This window comes from Thrips palmi, unplaced genomic scaffold (genome assembly GCF_012932325.1).
Source record: "Thrips palmi isolate BJ-2018 unplaced genomic scaffold, TpBJ-2018v1 HiC_scaffold_1, whole genome shotgun sequence".
Taxonomy (NCBI): Eukaryota; Metazoa; Arthropoda; class Insecta; order Thysanoptera; family Thripidae; genus Thrips; species Thrips palmi.
Genome location: NW_023144620.1, coordinates 5051643 through 5070219, shown reverse-complemented (window position 1 = coordinate 5070219; position 18577 = coordinate 5051643). Strand labels below are relative to the sequence as shown.

General features: G+C 38.0%; 1 protein-coding gene across 2 annotated transcripts in view; it reads right to left on the bottom strand.

Annotated features, from left to right (window-relative positions):
* LOC117645234 (basement membrane-specific heparan sulfate proteoglycan core protein-like) overlaps positions 1-18577 on the bottom strand; it is a 110967-nt gene that overhangs the window by 10545 nt on the left and 81845 nt on the right. For both annotated transcript variants that reach the window (XM_034385285.1, XM_034385293.1), the window contains 45 exons: positions 18208-18339; positions 17659-17796; positions 17159-17272; positions 16493-16603; positions 16177-16290; positions 14159-14266; positions 13873-14019; positions 13637-13756; positions 12929-12997; positions 12608-12616; positions 12031-12164; positions 11862-11955; positions 9888-10025; positions 9677-9808; positions 9482-9598; positions 9209-9402; positions 8895-9110; positions 8687-8818; positions 8423-8602; positions 8119-8315; positions 7896-8043; positions 7659-7813; positions 7442-7581; positions 6825-6892; positions 6390-6530; positions 6124-6267; positions 5885-6028; positions 5532-5737; positions 5228-5459; positions 4974-5144; positions 4685-4875; positions 4472-4601; positions 4234-4386; positions 3886-4152; positions 3624-3801; positions 2962-3294; positions 1979-2127; positions 1695-1875; positions 1564-1593; positions 1284-1426; positions 1029-1152; positions 800-926; positions 536-715; positions 311-455; positions 87-204 (listed from right to left, as the gene is read on the bottom strand). In XM_034385285.1, coding sequence (XP_034241176.1) covers positions 87-204; positions 311-455; positions 536-715; positions 800-926; positions 1029-1152; positions 1284-1426; positions 1564-1593; positions 1695-1875; positions 1979-2127; positions 2962-3294; positions 3624-3801; positions 3886-4152; positions 4234-4386; positions 4472-4601; positions 4685-4875; positions 4974-5144; positions 5228-5459; positions 5532-5737; positions 5885-6028; positions 6124-6267; positions 6390-6530; positions 6825-6892; positions 7442-7581; positions 7659-7813; positions 7896-8043; positions 8119-8315; positions 8423-8602; positions 8687-8818; positions 8895-9110; positions 9209-9402; positions 9482-9598; positions 9677-9808; positions 9888-10025; positions 11862-11955; positions 12031-12164; positions 12608-12616; positions 12929-12997; positions 13637-13756; positions 13873-14019; positions 14159-14266; positions 16177-16290; positions 16493-16603; positions 17159-17272; positions 17659-17796; positions 18208-18339 — 6594 coding nt within the window. The remainder of the gene's footprint in view (positions 1-86; positions 205-310; positions 456-535; positions 716-799; positions 927-1028; positions 1153-1283; positions 1427-1563; positions 1594-1694; positions 1876-1978; positions 2128-2961; positions 3295-3623; positions 3802-3885; positions 4153-4233; positions 4387-4471; positions 4602-4684; positions 4876-4973; positions 5145-5227; positions 5460-5531; positions 5738-5884; positions 6029-6123; positions 6268-6389; positions 6531-6824; positions 6893-7441; positions 7582-7658; positions 7814-7895; positions 8044-8118; positions 8316-8422; positions 8603-8686; positions 8819-8894; positions 9111-9208; positions 9403-9481; positions 9599-9676; positions 9809-9887; positions 10026-11861; positions 11956-12030; positions 12165-12607; positions 12617-12928; positions 12998-13636; positions 13757-13872; positions 14020-14158; positions 14267-16176; positions 16291-16492; positions 16604-17158; positions 17273-17658; positions 17797-18207; positions 18340-18577) is intronic.

Sequence of the window (18577 nt, the reverse complement as noted above, 5' to 3'; positions counted from 1 at the left end):
AAAGCATACCATGCAATATGTAGAGATGTCAAATTAAATTAATGACACCATGAATAAAGCTAACATCTCACAGCCAACACACTTACGTTCGACTTCAAGAATAGTAGATGCTTGTGAACTTCCTCCTTCATTTTCAACAGAGCACACATAAACACCACGGTTCCTCACCAAGGCATTATTTATCCTCAAGACATTTCCAAGAGCCTAGTATACATGAAGGGGATCAAACAAAATTTCAAAAACATGCAAATGCAATCACATAAAAAAAAAGTAATTGAGGTTTATTAAATTTGAAAGCTTGGAAAACTACCTGAACATTGATACCCATGTCAGATTCACCAACTTTACTCCATTGAACTGATGATGAATCAACTGATGTCAAGCACCGCAGCTCAGCTGTGGTACCCTGAGAAACCGTCTGGCGTTCAGGCTCAATCCGAGCGGTGGGAGGGCCTCTGTAAATTGAGAACACAGCAAAATTTTAGAAATATTATTAAATATTACAATTTGACAGAGAGTATTAGCACAACTGTACCTGTTAGATGAAATAGATACTCTGGCTTGGATATCTTCTACAACTCCAGTAGCTCGAGAGGTCACTCTACAAAGGTAAATGCCAGAGTCCACAGGATTAGCATTGAAGATGTTCAACACTCCATCTTGCTGTGAAGCTGTTGATGGGAGGTCAGGACTACCCACTTTAGACCACTGAATGCTGGAAGTGATAAAAATAATTATGTGACTTCTCTTAACACTGTCTGTTATAGTTTCAAATTAATCGGTTACAAATAATACTAACACATAATATTCATTGTAACCAGGAACACATGTCAGGCGGACGTTCTCTCCTTCAATACCATTGAAATCTGGCGGAGATATCGATAATCTTGACTGTGAGTCGATAGGAAGAGGTCGGGACGAGCCTTCTGCATGACAAAGTTAGGTAAAATATAATCTAGATAAGTGTCCTTGAAACATAAAAACAGGGAAAATTCTCAGAACAATACTTAATCCATTGAATAACATACCACGAACATAGAGAATAGTCCTTGCAACATTGGTGCCATGCGGATTTGAAGCAGTGCAGTTGTATTCAGCTTCATCAGAGCGTTGAGCAGCTGGTATCCGGAAAACTCCGTCTCGGAAGGAAGCCTAATGATATCAATACAACGTGTATAAAACTTTTAAGTTGATGAAACTAAGAAACTAAATGGGACATTAAATAAAATTTACATGCAAGCCTGTAACATGGGGTAAATAATGAAGAAGGAAAGAATACCTACTTGTGGATTGTTTGGACCACCGGTCCATTGAAGAGAAGGAAGAGGATTTCCAGTGGCATGGCAATTGAATGCCACAGGCTCTCCTTCTTGAACGTCTAGATATTGTGGCGAAATGTGAACTTCAGGAGGAGAAGGTGATGAACCTTTGGAAAAATGGATAAAGTGGAATTAATAACACAAATAAAATAGCATACTAGTTCACTTCTGAACCACTGCTGATCACAGCAGCTACACTATTCCAATAACACCGGCTAATCCCAATACACAATAGAAAATTTACCTTGCTTCTGAATTACATCCTTAGGAAAATCTTACAAAAGCAGCATGAAAGTAACAATCGACATTTATATTCGTACAATAATCATCACAGGGAGGAGGAGGAGTTTTCTAAATTTTGCTTCTTCAACTTACCACCAACAGTGAGGGTAGCTCTCTCTGTGACGTATGAGCTTCCATCAGTAGCAGTGCAAATATATGTACCAGAATCAGAAACAACAGCACTGATAATAACTAACACTCCATCACCATCATCAGTGGTTCGTTCTCGTGGGAGAACTCCCCCTTCCTTGGACCAGTGGATTCTGACAGGACCCTGGATAAACAGGAAGAGCAAAGAAAACATATGTGTACAATTCGTTTACAGCTAAAGAGAGGCAAAACAATTCTTGAAAATAGGTAAGTGACAAAATATTTACTTTGTTTGAAAGAGGTCTAGCTGTGCATGTGAACCGCACTGAACTGCCGACTTCAACTATTTTAATGGTTGGTTCAGCAATGGCTACCAAAATTGTAGGGGGTTGGATTGATGGCTGAGGTTGAGGGCCCACATTGTACGGTTCTGAAACTAAAATCAAACAAGGAATTTTTAGACAGATAATTTGACTGAAGTCAATGGGCAACTTCAAACAAAAAACACAAATGCATATCACACAATATTTTAACAAGAAGCAAACATAAGTCACTCATTAAGTAATCAAAAAAAAAAAACCTCAGTTCTTGACTTTGGACAACACAAACAATGTTCAAAAACAATGCATAAGCAAATTTGTGAGCAGAGAAACACCTTTGTGAGCTGCAGGGTCAAAAATGACATCAACAGTTTTTGCAATTTATTAAAGGAAAAAAAAAAGGTTACTGAATTTTAGAAGCATTTGAAGCAGCCAATGGGATTTTAAGGGTGAAGACACTATTAAAAGATTTGGAGTCAATGCAATCACAACATTAATTTTGAAAACCATCATTAGAGTATTATGACAACTTGATTTCAAAAGTTTTCAGAGCAACCACTTACTGCAGTCCAGCTCATCACTATCATCGTGAGGGCATTGCTTTTTCCCATCACAATGTTGGTACATTGGAATGCATGGTCCATTTTCACAACGGAACTGGTCCTCATAACAAGGCCCATACCAATCTATAAAGCAGCATTGAAAAACATAAGAAAAAAAGCATGTACTCTTTAGAGCCTAAAGCCTAGGAAGACCATAAACCAGAGAAGAAAAAGCAAGATTGCTATATTGCAGCACGGACACTGGGACACTGGCTCAGAGGACAGAAATCACGCACGGATAAACCTGTACAAGCAGACAAAAGACGGTGGCAAAATTTCACAAACGGTGATACACACTCCGAATTCAGACCACAGAAGCACGACCTAGGAATACAACAGAATTCAAACCTTTTGTGATTTGTGACATGACCATTGCTACCTCCACTCCAGCCACATTTTGGATACGGCATTTGACTGCTATCAAATCTGGGGTGATGACAACATCAATGCTTTGCTCATCTCTGTTCCTGTATCGCTTGTTTATGTGCTCCAGATGAAGATCAGCTGGACCCATAAAGCTATAAGCTATTTCAGAAAACACTATTCGCTGGGGTCTTCTTATTTCTTCAAAATCAATAGCCATAGGTTCACTACCATGATATGTGCAGGTGAAACGGACCGTTTCTCCTACTTTTTGTCTAACTGTAAGTGGGGTGAGCTCAACACTGACTCCATCTGGATCTGGCATCACGAGATATAAAAAGAAAATAGTTAGAAAATAAACGCATGCATCTGACATTATATAGAGGATTAGTAGAAAAGTTCCAGAGTTCTTGCTCTCATGAAGTTGCCACCACAGTAGAGAAAGAAACAAATAAGTTTAGAGAATTTTTAAATTTGGATAGAAAAAGAAAAAAATTAATCTTTCATGTCATGAAAGACAAATATTAATGACAACAAATAAAAACAAGAACAAATGGATAACAAATGGCTGAAAATAATAAATGCAGAACAAACAAGTATTTCCACTAAGTCGGCTTACAAATTGCAAAAGTATAGTCTCATATTACCTTGTCCAACATTATCGCAGTAGCGTCCACTAAACCCAGGTTTGCAGTAACAGGTGACACGTAAGTCAGAGGAAACAGAGCAACTTTCCTCATTCCCGTTGCAAGGGCACGGAAGACAGGAGCCCAATACACTGGCTGACACTTCACTGGTATTGCGGTAAAAACCAGTTGAACAAGACTGAAATACATAAGAAATTAAAATGATAGCGTGAGTCAGTACAGTTCCTCACAAACAATCAGCACCACACATTAATTTAATTACCTCGCAGGATAGGCCTGAGTAGCCTTGAGGACAGCGGCATGACTCTACTTGGCTTGCTAAGCCTTCTCCAGTCTGCATGGAGACAGCAGTATCCATTGCAACATCACTTAGGTAAGTTGCATAACTATGGTCAGAGTGGGATGATCGGATGAGAATAGATTCCAATGACGCTAGCACTGTGAGAAGGTCACGTCTTGATGCAGTTCGAGGACCACTTATGTCGAGCCTTCTCCAGCCCGCTGATTCTTGAAGAGGAATTGAAACCACCTTGGAAAGAATTCATATAATCTGGTAAGATATTAAATTGGAAAGAACAAACGCACCACTAAAATAATAAAGGGAAAGTACCTGAGTGACGTTAGGCTCAGTCCTACCCAGATTGGACCAATAAATGGAGATACCATTTCCGAAGAGAACAACATCTTGGTCATGAGTGTGTTGCGCTCCATATCTCGCTAAATATTTTTGAGTAAAAGTTAAGTTTCCACCATAGGAAGTAATCTATATATAAAACATAAGAAAAGAGAGAAAACATTAATCTTTCTCAGCAGATCAACTAATATCCTGAAGTTCAAATGGAAAATACCTTGTTCCCTGTGAAAGACGATGGGAGGGACCAGAAATATGTTTGAGTGGGTGGTGAAATGAATTCATAGCCAATTTCATTTCTTGCCCAGTCCACCTTGAAGTCAGAGTCAACTACAGGTGATCGGTTGCTGGAGTAATAATAATAAATTTAATGCATTTTGTTACCATAAAAGAAGTTCCAAACAATTAAAATAAAGACAAAACGTCTTACTTGTCAGTAAGCCTAAAACCGTGGTTGGCATCAAGGATCTGCATTGGGATTTGTGTTCTGTGATAAGATGACGACTGACACTGGTCTGTCACTCCCATGCAGAAGCAGCTTAGGCAACCTTCACTATTTTTCACTGACAGATCAAAAGTTCCAGGGCGGCAGTAGTCACAATGGAGGCCTTCAACGTTGGTCTGAAGAAGGGAAGATACATACAATTTATGTGCAGGAGAACAACCTCAACAAACTTTGTTATAACAAAGCTGTCTCAAAATCCACATCAAAAAAATACCTTGCAAATACAGCTGCCATCTGGATTACACTCAAAGCTAGCGCTACCTTTGGGGTCACAATTGCATTCAGACCCACCACCACGTGGTCGGCAATCACCTTGAGAAGCATCCCCTTCAAACCCAGGGAGGCACTGCTCACATTGATCTCCAGTGGTATAACCTCGACACTCCTAGAAAAGTCATGAACATTCTATGCATTTTCATACAATATAATAGAGAAATATTTTAAATTTTAATCTCTCTTAAGACTTACCCGGCAAACACCAGTCTCTGGGTCACATTCTGAAGAGTGTCCATTGCAAGAGCATGGGACACACCTACCCAAGTAGAGTCCAGGACTGCTTTCAGAGCGAGTGTATCCGGTGCTGCACTCCTCACAGGACAATCCTTGATGTCCTAGGGGGCAAACACACTGCTCAACAGCAAGAGCCCTTTCTTGGCCGGTGTTACGTTCCTCAGCAATATCCAGAGACACAGACAGCAGTCTGCAAGAAAGTTCAAGATCATGGTTCTGACAGCCTTGCCCAAGAAGTTCATTCTAGTTCAAGCCCACTTACGCAGCTTCTAATGTACTGGTTGTGTATGTTGCCTTAATGAGGATTTCCTCTAAACTGGATAGGGCCATCAGCATGTGAGCTCGGTCTACTTTCTGGCCATCTTGTCTTTGCCAATGTTGCTCAAGTAGAGGAACAGAAATGTTCTGAGGACGATTTGCTTCCAGCTGGTCATGACCAAAGTACAGAAGTCTGATGGCGGCATTGGACTGAAAAACATGGTTTATTATTTTAAAGGAAATAAACATGCACTTATAGACTTTTTTTTTTCATGATGGTTATTTACTTTAGAAAATGAAGTGCAACAAATGGCAGTTTAGACTGACCAAAGAATTTGTGACTGACAAAATACTTACACTAACAAGCTCTACATCTGGAGCACTGTTACGAGAACTCTGCCCTCCTGGTGTTGGTACATATCGAATAATGTATTTGAGGTCACCACCGTATGAAGTTACTTTGTTGCCAAGGAAACGATCAGGTAGTTTCCAATAATGTACCTTAAAAATTTTAGAAACAGAACAAAAAAAATCAAACCTAGTTTTGATTGTGCAGCTCAAGATTCGAAGGATATTTTTGTTTTTCTTTCAATTACATCAGAGCTGCGTCTTGAGAAATCTTGATACACCAACTCTCGAGAACCAGGGTTTAGACGAATGCCAGTTGTTATTGGTTCATCTCTTCTCGAGGCTTCCACAATCTTGAAATCCTGAGTGTCCCTTGTAAACTGAGCATAAATCTGAAAATAAAAATAAAATTCACAGTGTAAAAATAAAATTTGAACATTTGAGTAAGGAAGAGAGGATAAGAAACAAATTTGTTGAAGTAGAGAGCAAATGGCTTTCTCTTTTCACACTTTACCTGTTGCCGATACCAGTTGGAACTACTGCATTGACGAGTTACACCCATGCAGAAGCAGTCCACACAACCAAACTGGTTGTTTGTGTCCAAATGGAATGTGCTTGGCTTACATTGGTCACAATAGGGACCAATTACATTTGCCTATAAAGAAAAGAGTAAGCATTAGATTAATCAGACCATATGACTTGATAATACACGATTCCCATATTATTTGCTCTGCTCAACAAGATTATCCATGGGTTTGTCTGTCAACTAAGAATACATAAAGTATTTGGTGGGAAAAGTCTCACTTACCATGAAATGTTAGTAAAGAAAGCAAGCATAAGGGAAAAAGGTAAAATAGATTCTTTAAAATTACAGAAATAATTTGCAGACAACTTGGAAGTGCTAAAAATTCCAATTCAATGAAATCTAACACAATATTGAGGGACATACCTTGCATACGCAGCTACCGGAACTGGATTCAAGTGATGTGCTAAGAGATCCTGCAGCATTACAGTAACCTGAAAATAGGACACAAAAGAGGAACATGTTTAGCTGACAACTCTTTGAAACTTTGGCCTCAGATCTACAAAAGCCTTTGTCAAGCAAGACATAGGATAGTGAAGATGGAAACTGCCTATTATTTTGTAAGGTATGGAACTCCTGCCTACTTTCAGCAAAGAACAAAAACACTGTCATTCATCTCCTAATCTATGAAGAAAATTAAGAAAATTGAAACTTTGATCTTCTGGTGTAAGTGTCTTTTGGGAATAGAATTAGCTAGCCATCAAAGATCTAGCTTCACACTTCCTACAAAGCAATTCTGGTTTTCCCCTTTCACTTACCATTGAATGATTGAAAAGCATAGGACAGAAAATATGAACAGTCAATACATAAACTTAAATCTTACAAAAAATAATAATAATAATAAATATCTTGATTCAATAAGATTAGTTTTTCATAATGAAATCCTACTAGTGAAAACGCATTCAAGGATGTTGAAAGTTCCGTTCGCAGTCTACTATGCCCCAAGAAACCCACAAGAATATGACAAAATCAATTAATAATACCTGGACGACAGATATCACCAGGAATGAATGGATTTCCTTGGTACCCTCTTGCGCACTTTTCACAACGCCGGCCCTCGTATCCTTGAGGACAATCACACGTTACTTGGCCATCAGTGTCCAAGTGGCATGTTCGGGCAAATCTGAGAGAAAAGTTGAAAGTTAAAAATGGATGAAAACAAAAAGACGTGAGTTAACTCTGCACGAATCAAGAGCTTACTGGTTGGATGGATTGGTGTGTGGGCATGGACAACGCTCACATTGACCATTTCCGGTTGAGTTTTTGTAGAAACCTGCAGGGCATGGTCTTTCTTCTGGCATGCACATGCCCAACCATGGACCATGTTCACGACGGTGATGGCCAGCAGTGCACATCTGCAGCATCAAATCACATTACGATCTAGCATTACAATATTAGTTAGTAGTTTGGAGAGTTAAACTTTTAAAGGTAGCATACCTCACAGGAAAGACCGGAGTAACCAGCTGGGCATTGGCACTCCTCCACATAAGAGGCCTTGCCCTGTCCTACATTACGGATACCAGCTGAGTCCATTTGAATGTTTGTCAAAGAGGTATCAAGCAATGGACCATCAATGTATCGGGTCCTTTGAGAAAAAATATGGATTATTGGTAAGAGAGTATTCGACAAAATGTTAGCAAACAAAATTCATACCACTTACTTGATGAGCAAGTCATTCACATCAGCCAAAGCCATCATAATCTCTTCTCGAGAAGCAAGTACATCGCGGTCACTTGCGGTATTGCGGGATGAGGATATACGCCTAAACCATTCACCATGGAAGAAGCGAACTGAACGATCTACCTCTTGTCCAGGGGACAATGCAGGAGCATTGTGAACCAAGATATATCCATTACCCTGAAAGGGGAAGATAAGAAAGACATTAAAAATTGTTGATAGAAAAATTCCCAGGAGGGAAATCCACTTCTAGAGGGTATTTAAAAATTGAGGTTTGAAATACTGACACTGAGTACAACATCTGGAATATCAAGAGGACGGCCGTTTCCTTCATATTTAACAGTGTACTTCAAATATCCTCCATAAGTCTTCAACTGACTGCCATGGCAATTGTCTGGCATGGCAAAATACGGGTAGTCATTGTCTCCTAGGCGGAATCCATCACGTTCTATAGTTGACGAGTAAATCTGAAGGATAAAAGAATACACAAATGTCATTTTAAAACAAAACTCTTTTCCTGTTTCCTTACATTTAAAAAAAAATATTCCTACCTGGAAACCATTTCTTCCAAGAGGCCTTACAGATGGGAGGTTGTAAGTTGGGCCAGTCAAGATTTCAACAGTTTTTGAATAGGGATCTACACGAATTGTTGATAGTTCAGTACTCTCTATGGGTGGAGGGAGCTGCAAAACACAAAATGATTAAGTTTTGGAGTAAATTGGAACCTATGCACCAGAGAAATTAGAATGAGCGACAAACCTGATAGGTGAAAAGGTCTGCACTTTTACATCTAGTGGCAACTCCGAAGCAAAAGCAAGATATGCACTCTCCAGGGTGCCTTGCGTCACTGTTGAAACTACCAGGGGCACAAATGGTTTTGTTTGGAGATGTTACCACCAAAATTGTATCAGGAACTGCAAATTCTCTCCCACGCATGTTCAATGCTTCGCAACTGTATGCTCCTTGATCAGATTCCTAAAAAGAGAATATTTTTTTAAAAAATGTATATACCTAGTAAAAAAAAATAAAAGAGGAGTAAGGCAGTTGGTTTCAAACCAAAGAAAAAGACTCACTTGAACATTGGGGCAAGTTAAAGTGCCCACTCCATTTTCACTAGTACTGGTGCATTTGGCAGGTACATGGCCCCAATTGAGACGCCAGACAACAACAGGTGTAGGCACACCAACGGCTCTACAAGTCAGAGTCATTGACTCTCCCACTTGAAGAACTTCCATTCTCTTTGGTCCCTCAGCAATTTGAACGGGGACTACAATAAATAATAACATATCAGTCAATTTTTTAAATATAAAATAAAATGTTTGAGGAAATATTCAAACAATACTTACAGCATCCTGATTCATCACTTCCATCTTGACAATCCACTTCTCCATCACAGTGGAAAGACTTTGGAATGCATTGGTTGGCAGAACGACACTCAAATTCATGATAGTGACACTTGGAGCCTGAAAAGCAATCGTGAGCAGAACTTCAAAGAATGCTTGCAGAAAAATCAGGACAAATTGAATGACTGGCTCATTTACCTGGGGGATTAGTGGCACAATTTCTTTCATCAGATCCATCCCCGCAGTCATCATCAGAATCGCAACGCCATGTCTTCATGACACATTTTTTGTTGTCGCACTCATATTCATTTGGTTCACAACCATCAGAATCTAGGCACAAAGAAAATGGTGTTATAAGCAGGTGGGTCAGCAAAATATTAATTATTATGGAAGGTCTAACAGTACTTACTGCACCGCATTTCATCAGATCCATCAGAGCAATCTAAGTTACCGTCACAGATGAGACTTTTAGCAATACAGTCACCGCTAGAGCAGGTAGCTTCATTGATACCACAAACTTGAGGAGGGCGTGTGGTTGGAATTATGTCTGCAAACAATTGAGTACTTGTTAGTTACAGGAGTGACGTGGTGGACACATATCACACTAGGGTGGGTAGAGGCCCCCTTCCAGGCATGATATAAACCTTCAAAAGAATCCAAGTTGGAGAAGAAAATGCCTTATCAAGAATATGTGAAAACACTTGTAAAATAGATAGACCTTGGAAAGTTTAAGACTTATTCTCATAGCAGATAATTTGTTGCATTATTTTATGTTTTGTGATTGATTTACTTGACCAAATTATTTGGAAAACGAGAAGAACTTCCAAGATAAGGGTACTTACCAAAATGAATAAGAGGAAGCAAAAGACAGAATATTACACAAATTACAAAAGAGAAACTATTGTGTTACAGATAGTGTTCAGTAAAGATCTTACAGCTAAGGTACGAATATGCTAGGCACACAAATTGAAGAAAAAGACAAAAAGAGGTTGGAAAGGTAAATACAGGGAGAAGCATGCAAATAATTTGAAATAGTGATGTAATAAATGATCTCGGTTTAATAAAGTTTGAAATTTTATATTCTTTTTCTTCATTGAAGTAGTATGATGAAAGCTATTTTTGAATCAACTAAATGGAAGTTGACATTGAATTTAGATTTTGTCCAGTCAGGAAGAGAAAGGAGGTTTAGCCTACCTGAGCCATACAAATCTGCGAAAGAGGGCGGCAGGATGCCAAACTTTAAGAAAGGTGAGTTATATAAGTGCTTGTGATAAGGTCCTTTGTTTCTTCCAGCAGCTTGAAAAGGCCACAAAAAGAGCATGCAGTATAGGTGTCGAAAATGATGTATAAAAATGTAACTACAATGGACATCACAAAAATAATCAAGGTGGGTCAGATGCTACTAGTTGTACCATTTTCACTTTTATCTCAAGAAACTGCATAGGGGCATTTCTAATCTTGAAATTTTTAAAAAAATTACAAGTTTAGTAGTATCCTTTACAATCTAATTGAAGTAAATTCATGAAACAAGGGTATTTTTTAAAATCTAAAAATGAATTTGTTAGTAGTTTGGTAAGCATCAAGCCGAGCGTGGCTTAAGCAAAGGGTAGGGAGTTGTCATATGGACCATATGACAGTACTCCAGCATGCCCCTCACCCTGCTCATTCGAGTTTCAGCCGCGCTGAGCCTGATTCTTAACTTGAACTTGTGATGTTTCACTGTAAAGACGTACTGTAACATTCTAAAATGGTGATACTATGCAAGAAGACAGTATTTGTTCCCACATTTTCCAATGAAAAGGTAACGAAATTGAGGAAAATTGAGTATTAACAATTAGCAGCAGATGGGGTCTGAGGTGAATGGAGAAGTTGACTCCCCACTTCCCACCTCAGCCCTTGCCCTATCTATTAATATGTTAATTTGATAATTAAATCATTTTACCAGATTTAAGACAATGTGGTTACAAATCAGTTGAAAGAACCAAAATCACAAACTACACATCAAAGGCCAAACTACTCCTAGAGCAAAAATTTAAACACATCAAACTTATCAAAAATTCTCTGAAAATTTGTAATGAAGGAATGGGACCTGAGGGTTCCTGGGTGACTAGTAAAGAGGGGCCATCGAATACGTGCTACACATAAGCTTTCAGTTTCAAGGGAAAAAGGAAATTAATTAAGTCATTTCTTTTTAGAAATTGCAGCTGCCTAACTTAAGACAGTTAGATATGTGCTACAACTATGAGGAGAAAGCTCAAGAGAATTTTAAGGAGGGTGATGTGTTGACAAGACAGAAAGAAGACATAGAAAAAGTGGAATTGACAAGGAAAAAGCAATTAATATGTACATGATATAAAATTGTATAAAATACTTGTAAACTTACATTGTTCTACTCTCAGAGTCACTGTGAGCCGAGAACCAGGAATGTTATCAGGATACCCAACAGCTTCACAGATGTAATTTCCGGAATGTTCCAGCTGGAAGGAAACAAAACTTTGAATTCTGAAAAAAATGTGGGAGCAACTCAAAAACATCTTGTAAAAATAGCTAACCTGAATATTTGGCATTTCCAAACGTCCATTAAGGTCTCGTGATCCTTGTGGTAAGGGAAGATTGTTAGCCCGAGACCACTTAACACGTGCTCTATGTGGGCCTTCGTCACGACATTGGAATACTACTTCACGTCCTGCATACAGAAAGGAATGTATTAATTTCAGTCAATGATTGTGAAAAAGTGCAGAGCAACTATTCTGAAACCCTACACTGTCTCTCTCTTCATAGGTGAATGGCATGCCAGAATAATCATAAAGTAAGCATGACATTAATCTGTTCCCAAGTCTTAGTCAATGATAACTAACACACCACAAATAAAGCTACCACTGTTAATATCAAAATCTTAACTCCAACCAGTGTACTTATATTAAGGAAATGTTACTTTATGTGGTGGCCTTTCATAGTGAAATTAACAGGTAATGATTGGCAACAGTTTCTAAAAATCATGCAATCAGCCGTCAATGTCTAGAAAGCAAAATGTGGCAGTTGATGCATTCTGATCAAATGCATTCCATGTTTCCACAATGTGTGAGCATTTTCATACAAAAGTATCAAGTTTCATACATACAAACTTACCAACTTTTACTGAATGTGGTCCATCCATAGAAAAAGATTGAGTATGAGAAAGAACAACGTAATTGTTTGTTAGAAAAGAAGAGATATGGCAGGATTTGTTAAAAAGAGATCACACAGCTAACATTGGACACAGAGTGTAGAGGACAACAGAAAGAAAGTCAAGTCTGCAATTTATTCTATGAGGAGGAAGATAAATGTTTCCTCAAGAACCAAGAAGGACTTAGTCCTCCTTGAGGTCCAATTCCCCTCCCACCCTCTCTATTTTTCCTCTCTCCTTCCCCCACACACGCACATTCCATAATAAGTACAGAAAATACTTACTTTCCTTGATGATTTGATCCTCTGGATACGTTTTCAGATTTAGTCCTGAAAAGGTGGATGGCCGTCCAGCTGAAAATTAAAAACAAGTTAGACCCATTTCTGAAGTAATGAGTAAGCTTATGGTTAGTTATTAAGAATAACAGTTATTGACTTTTGATGAGACATCGCCCACAATAAAAAGAAAGAAAGATCAAAATTAAAAAGAACACAATGTTTAGCAATAAAACATACAAAATACAAAGGATACAAAAATAATACACACAATGTAAGTAGAAAGAAAGCACACCCGACACACACTCACACAAACATGATAAATATTAAAGACTGGCAGGCAGGGGCCTACTGACTGGTCCAGGAAAGGGGTCTGTGGGGATATTCCCTGCCTCATTTTGGACCTTAAGTTTTGTTCAGTTAGTTACTCCAGAGCACACTATAGACTCAAGATTACTTCAGTAATTGTGCTTCAAAAACACCCGCAAGGCAGACAAATCCCCTCCCTGGTCTATTTCCCCAGGATTCAGTACGCTCCTGGGGCAGTGAGATTGAATCAGTGAATACTTCAATTCTACAATGTCACTGAAGGTGGATGGCTATTAGGGTTTAGCACAGGTTTTCTAATCGACAGTTTACATGTAATATGCAATTATTATTATTATTATTAGGATTGCACACAACAGAAACCATGCTCTCCCATAATGGGGGACTTACGGCAGTCAAATTCATCACTTTTGTCGAAGGGACAGTCAAAATTTCCATTGCATCTTAGATGTTCAGGGATGCAGGGGCCATTCTCACAACGGAATTGGCCAATAAAACAAGCCCTCCCAGCTTGACATCAAGATGAACGGTCAATTAGTAAGTAATATTTTAAATTTATAGTTTGAGAAAGAGGCGAAATCCTCTAGACCTAATTATGAAGTCTATAAAAAGAAATGCAGTCTTACCACAGTTGGCCTCATCTGACGAGTCGCTACAGTCTGATTGACCATCACACACAACTGACTGAGGAACACATTGGCCGTTGGAGTGGCAAGCAAACTGGCCATAGGGACAGCTACGTGGAGGTGCAGCAGTAGACAGAGGCTGAACAACTTGAAACAAAAGGGATACAAAAAATAAGCAACCTTCAACTACTTAACAACACTAATTGCAAAATTAAATCTAGATGAAAAATTAAGTGTGGAAAAATCTAGTGTAACATGAAAATTTTCTATATCATGTTCATCTTACCACATCCCTCCTCATCGCTTCTATCCTGACAATGAGGTCGTCCATCACATCGATACACATCAGGAATGCAGTCTCCTGAGCCACACCGGAATTCTCCAGGTCTGCAATCTGAAAGCCAGAATTGACAAGAGTAAGTAATTAAAAAGGAAACAACTTTGCATATCTTCTACATGTAGAAAAAAAAAATTAAGAAAAACAGGCAGAGTTTTCTTTTAAATAAAAAGTTAATGGAATGTGGAAGCTGACAATAGGAGAGTACATACACCCAATTATTGGCGAGTAAGGGTAGGGCAAGGCATTCAAAGGAAAACTATGACACATGAAGAGTTTCATAACTCTTTTCTCTTAATCCAATGAGATGCAAAGGCAAAATAAAGGAACGATCAGCACTAATACTTTGAATATGAGCGCTCTGATATCTCGAGAAACTTGCAAGAAAGCATCCGAAAGGACAAATATGACTCCCACTATCCAATGCCTTAGTTGGTTTGTGTAGAGAGACTGATAAAAAGAGCCTATTTAGGCATGCAAGTCGGAAAGACATTGATGCAGACTAATTGGGTACCGTATGAGATGTTTGGGTCTTTCACACTCCGAATAACTAAAATTACATTGTTTATGGAAACTATACATGCATCCATGTAGATAAACATTAAGAGGTCTTCAAATGTCAAAATGCCTATGTACATTTGTAGCCAATAAGACTTTAAACATGCTGAATAAATTTGCTTCGTTCAAAAATTATTTCACAAAAGTTTTAAAACTTGAAAATGAGTTTTCGAAGTCTTTTTAATTTAGATTACTAAATCTACTAAATTTTTTGAGCTTTGTAGCCTAAGATATCTGCAAAAAGAAAATACTAAAAGACTTGATCTTGACTTGTCTTATAGCAAAATATCACTGTCAGAAAAATGGCAAAAGTTACATTTCTTAAAAAGTCCTTCAATTATACTTTTCCTACACAAAAAAAAAATTGAATGGAAACTGTCATTAATTTAATTTTGATTTAAGAGATTTCAGAAACGAAACTGTAATAAGCTTTGTTTGCACAGCTGTACCATTCATCGAACAAATAATGTTTCTTAATAATAAAATATTTACAGAGTCAAACTTTCCACAGCAAACTTCACTAGGTAACTACATGCAAGGCAAATTTGCAGTAATAGTAGACACACAATGTCAAAAACAAAAATTGAAAATTACTGAAGATGTCGATTATTCCTGAATGACAATGCTGTCATTTACAGAGAACCTCTTGGGAAATATGATACTCATCGTGATGAGGTCTCAGTCTGCATTACAGTTTCAAATTTGCATTGTGTGTCTCATTTGAAATTATAGCATCACTATTGGGGGGGAAAAACAGAAAAAAAAATCTCTTTGGACAAAGCCAGATTCTGCATGTTGATGACGTCCTAAAAGTAACATTAAAAACACTTGATTTAAGGACAGGCACTGGGCTACACATCCAGAACACACCAGCTAAAATATGGCTATAATGAAGTATATATGGTACAGTAACAGTAGTTAGACTAGATACCATAATAAAAAGGAAGAAAATGGATCAAAAGTCACACATTCCATAGCTGCCAAATATTTGTAAATAATTAATAATTTGATAGCCATCTGCTACTGAAACACCTCTAACCAAAGCAGTTTTGCTCATCAGAAAAGTCCCGACAGTCGTAGAAATTGTCGCAGCGATGTTTAAGACTAATGCAAACACCGGCACCACAAGACCATTCTTCATCCGAGCAGGTTGAGTCGGCGTCCAAACCTGAATTGATTCCAACGAGGCACAGACGAAAACAGAAAAGAGAGACATATGCTGACGGATGGTAAAACCATGACTAAATGTTATCACCAATACTATCCCACATTCTAAATACCAGAACAGGATTCAGGCCTCAAGTAAGACAGGAATTGTGTTAGATGTAAAAGTAAAGGTTGCTCTTAAGGCAATGATGGACTGCAAATGTTCGAGAATTTTGTGGGCAAACATTAAAGCTTTAACTTACCACAGCCAATCTCATCAGAATTATCCCTGCAGTCTGGGACTCTGTCGCATTTCCTTCTGATGTCAATGCACGAACGGTCACCACAAGTAAACTCATTTACACCACAAGTTTGACCTGAAATGTGAGAGGAATTTGTCTGAGAAGTTATGTCATAGAAATTTAAAAAATAATTGATCCAAATTTTGCATTTGATAGAGGGTTAGTTATAGAGTTCAGGCATGCTTTAAAGGTACAGTAAGAGAAGAATACACAAAAGACAATCAAAACTAGACTATTTTTTGGGACCTATCTTTGCTGAGGAAAAAAAGAGACCCACCACAATCTAATTCATCTGAACCGTCAGTACATTCCTCCTTTCCGTTGCAAACCAAGGAGAAGTCCACACAAGTACCATCTCCACATTGGTGCTCATCAAAACCACACAAGGCTGTGCAGTGCACGTCAACCATGGGCAAAATAAAAAATACAAAAGATCAAAAATCTAAATTACACAAAACAATTATTATTTAGGGGAGAAAAATAAAGAAAAAGAACCTGTAAAATGTATAAAAAAATGAAAGACCGAACTTATTCTGATGGGGGGAATAGGGAGTGAGACTAAAAAATAATGCCTATATCATCTCATATTGCAATTTTCTATAATATGCTCACCGATATCATTATTAAACTGAGAAGAGAGACAAAACATAAACATGCAGAAATGAAGCCTAACTCAGGAAAAAGAAATGAAAAAGCATAGCACAAAGATTTATATGTATCTTTGAGGACTTGAAAGTAAAACTGAAAGTGAGTACACAAGTCACAATCTTTGAATGGAACTTGACCAAGACCGACCAGGGGCTTCTCTAATCTGGATGCCAATGGTAAGCTTGGTTTTTGCAAGATGTGATCGATCTGAGGCATTTATACAGGGAGAAATGGTAAGGTAGGAACATGATGACAGCTTCTTAATCCAATTGAATAATCTGACATCATTGCTTACCACAGCCATCCTCATCAGAGCCGTCAGCACAATCAAAAGCACCATCACAGTGTCTTTGGTAATCAAGACACTGTCCATTGGCACAAGTAAATTCATTGGGAGAACATGTAATAACTGGATGAAATGCCCCCAACAGTCACCAAAATCAGAAAGCAGCACCAACATGCAAATGTGAACAAAAGTTAGTGACAAAGAGGATACGATGTGCAGTGTTTGTATCAAACTAGGTGCCTATTTAAAGCAAGAGTCACGGCACAGTATTAAAAAATCTTTCAAGATTGCTAAAATGAAAGGAGAATGAGGGAAACTTTAAAAATGAGTTCATGGTTGACGGTGCCAAAAATTTGAAAAAGATAGAAGACAATCCTTCTTTACATGAGGTAAAAAGCACTGGTGTTAGTTGAAAGAATAATTTAAAAGAAAGAGGAATGTTGGAAGAACACTCAAAGTTAGGTGCAATGAAACAAGACTTATCAAAGGGAAAAGTAATTCATATATACCACAAGACTTTTCATCACTGCCATCAAGGCAATCCTTGATAGAGTCACAGCGGTACACCTCTTGTATGCATCGGCCATCGTCACAACGGAATTCATATGGCTGACATTTTGGTGACTCTGTTATACCAGTGCTGGGTCCTACAGCGTGCAACACAAACACAAACATAAATAAAATCAGTACAATCAAATCAATAACAAAACAAAAATAAGTGCAGAACAGCAGCTTATCTACAGAGGATTAAAAAATGTAGCTCTTATCTCCTCGATTTTTAAACAAATCAATATGATGTATATTTTTGAATGATAATAATTAAGACAAAAACAGGGTATGGAACCTTTCTTTTTCTTTGGTGGATAGAAGACACAAACAAGCAATGTTCCAACTATTAGAAAAATGCCTTAATAATTGGTCTGCTATCCACAAAAGATCTTTAAAAAATTTATCATGAGAAGATACAAAGAACAGGCTGCATACAGCAAATTAGTGGATGTCAATACCCATCAAGAGAAAATGGTAGGTTATTTAGAACTTGAGAGCCTGCCACATACCGTAGCCACTTGTACAATTTCTTTCGTCTTCCGCAGTAGCACAGTCTGGCAAACCATCGCATTTCTTGGAGAGCGGAATGCAAGAGCCATCAATGCAAGAAAAGTCTGAAGACGGACAGGGTGCCACAATTTCTACAAGACAGGACAACACACACATAATAATGATGCAACACATAAAGCAGTCATAATAAAACTATTTTAAAAAAATGATAACAAACACATAAAATTAAAACTTCAAAACAAAACTGAAAGCAATTTTTTTCCCTTTCTAATTTGAGAGATTAATTGAAAGGGCAATTGCTGGCATCACAATAAGCACTTTATGCAAACAAAAATTAGAGAGTAAGATTTGTGTAATAGACTGGACTGC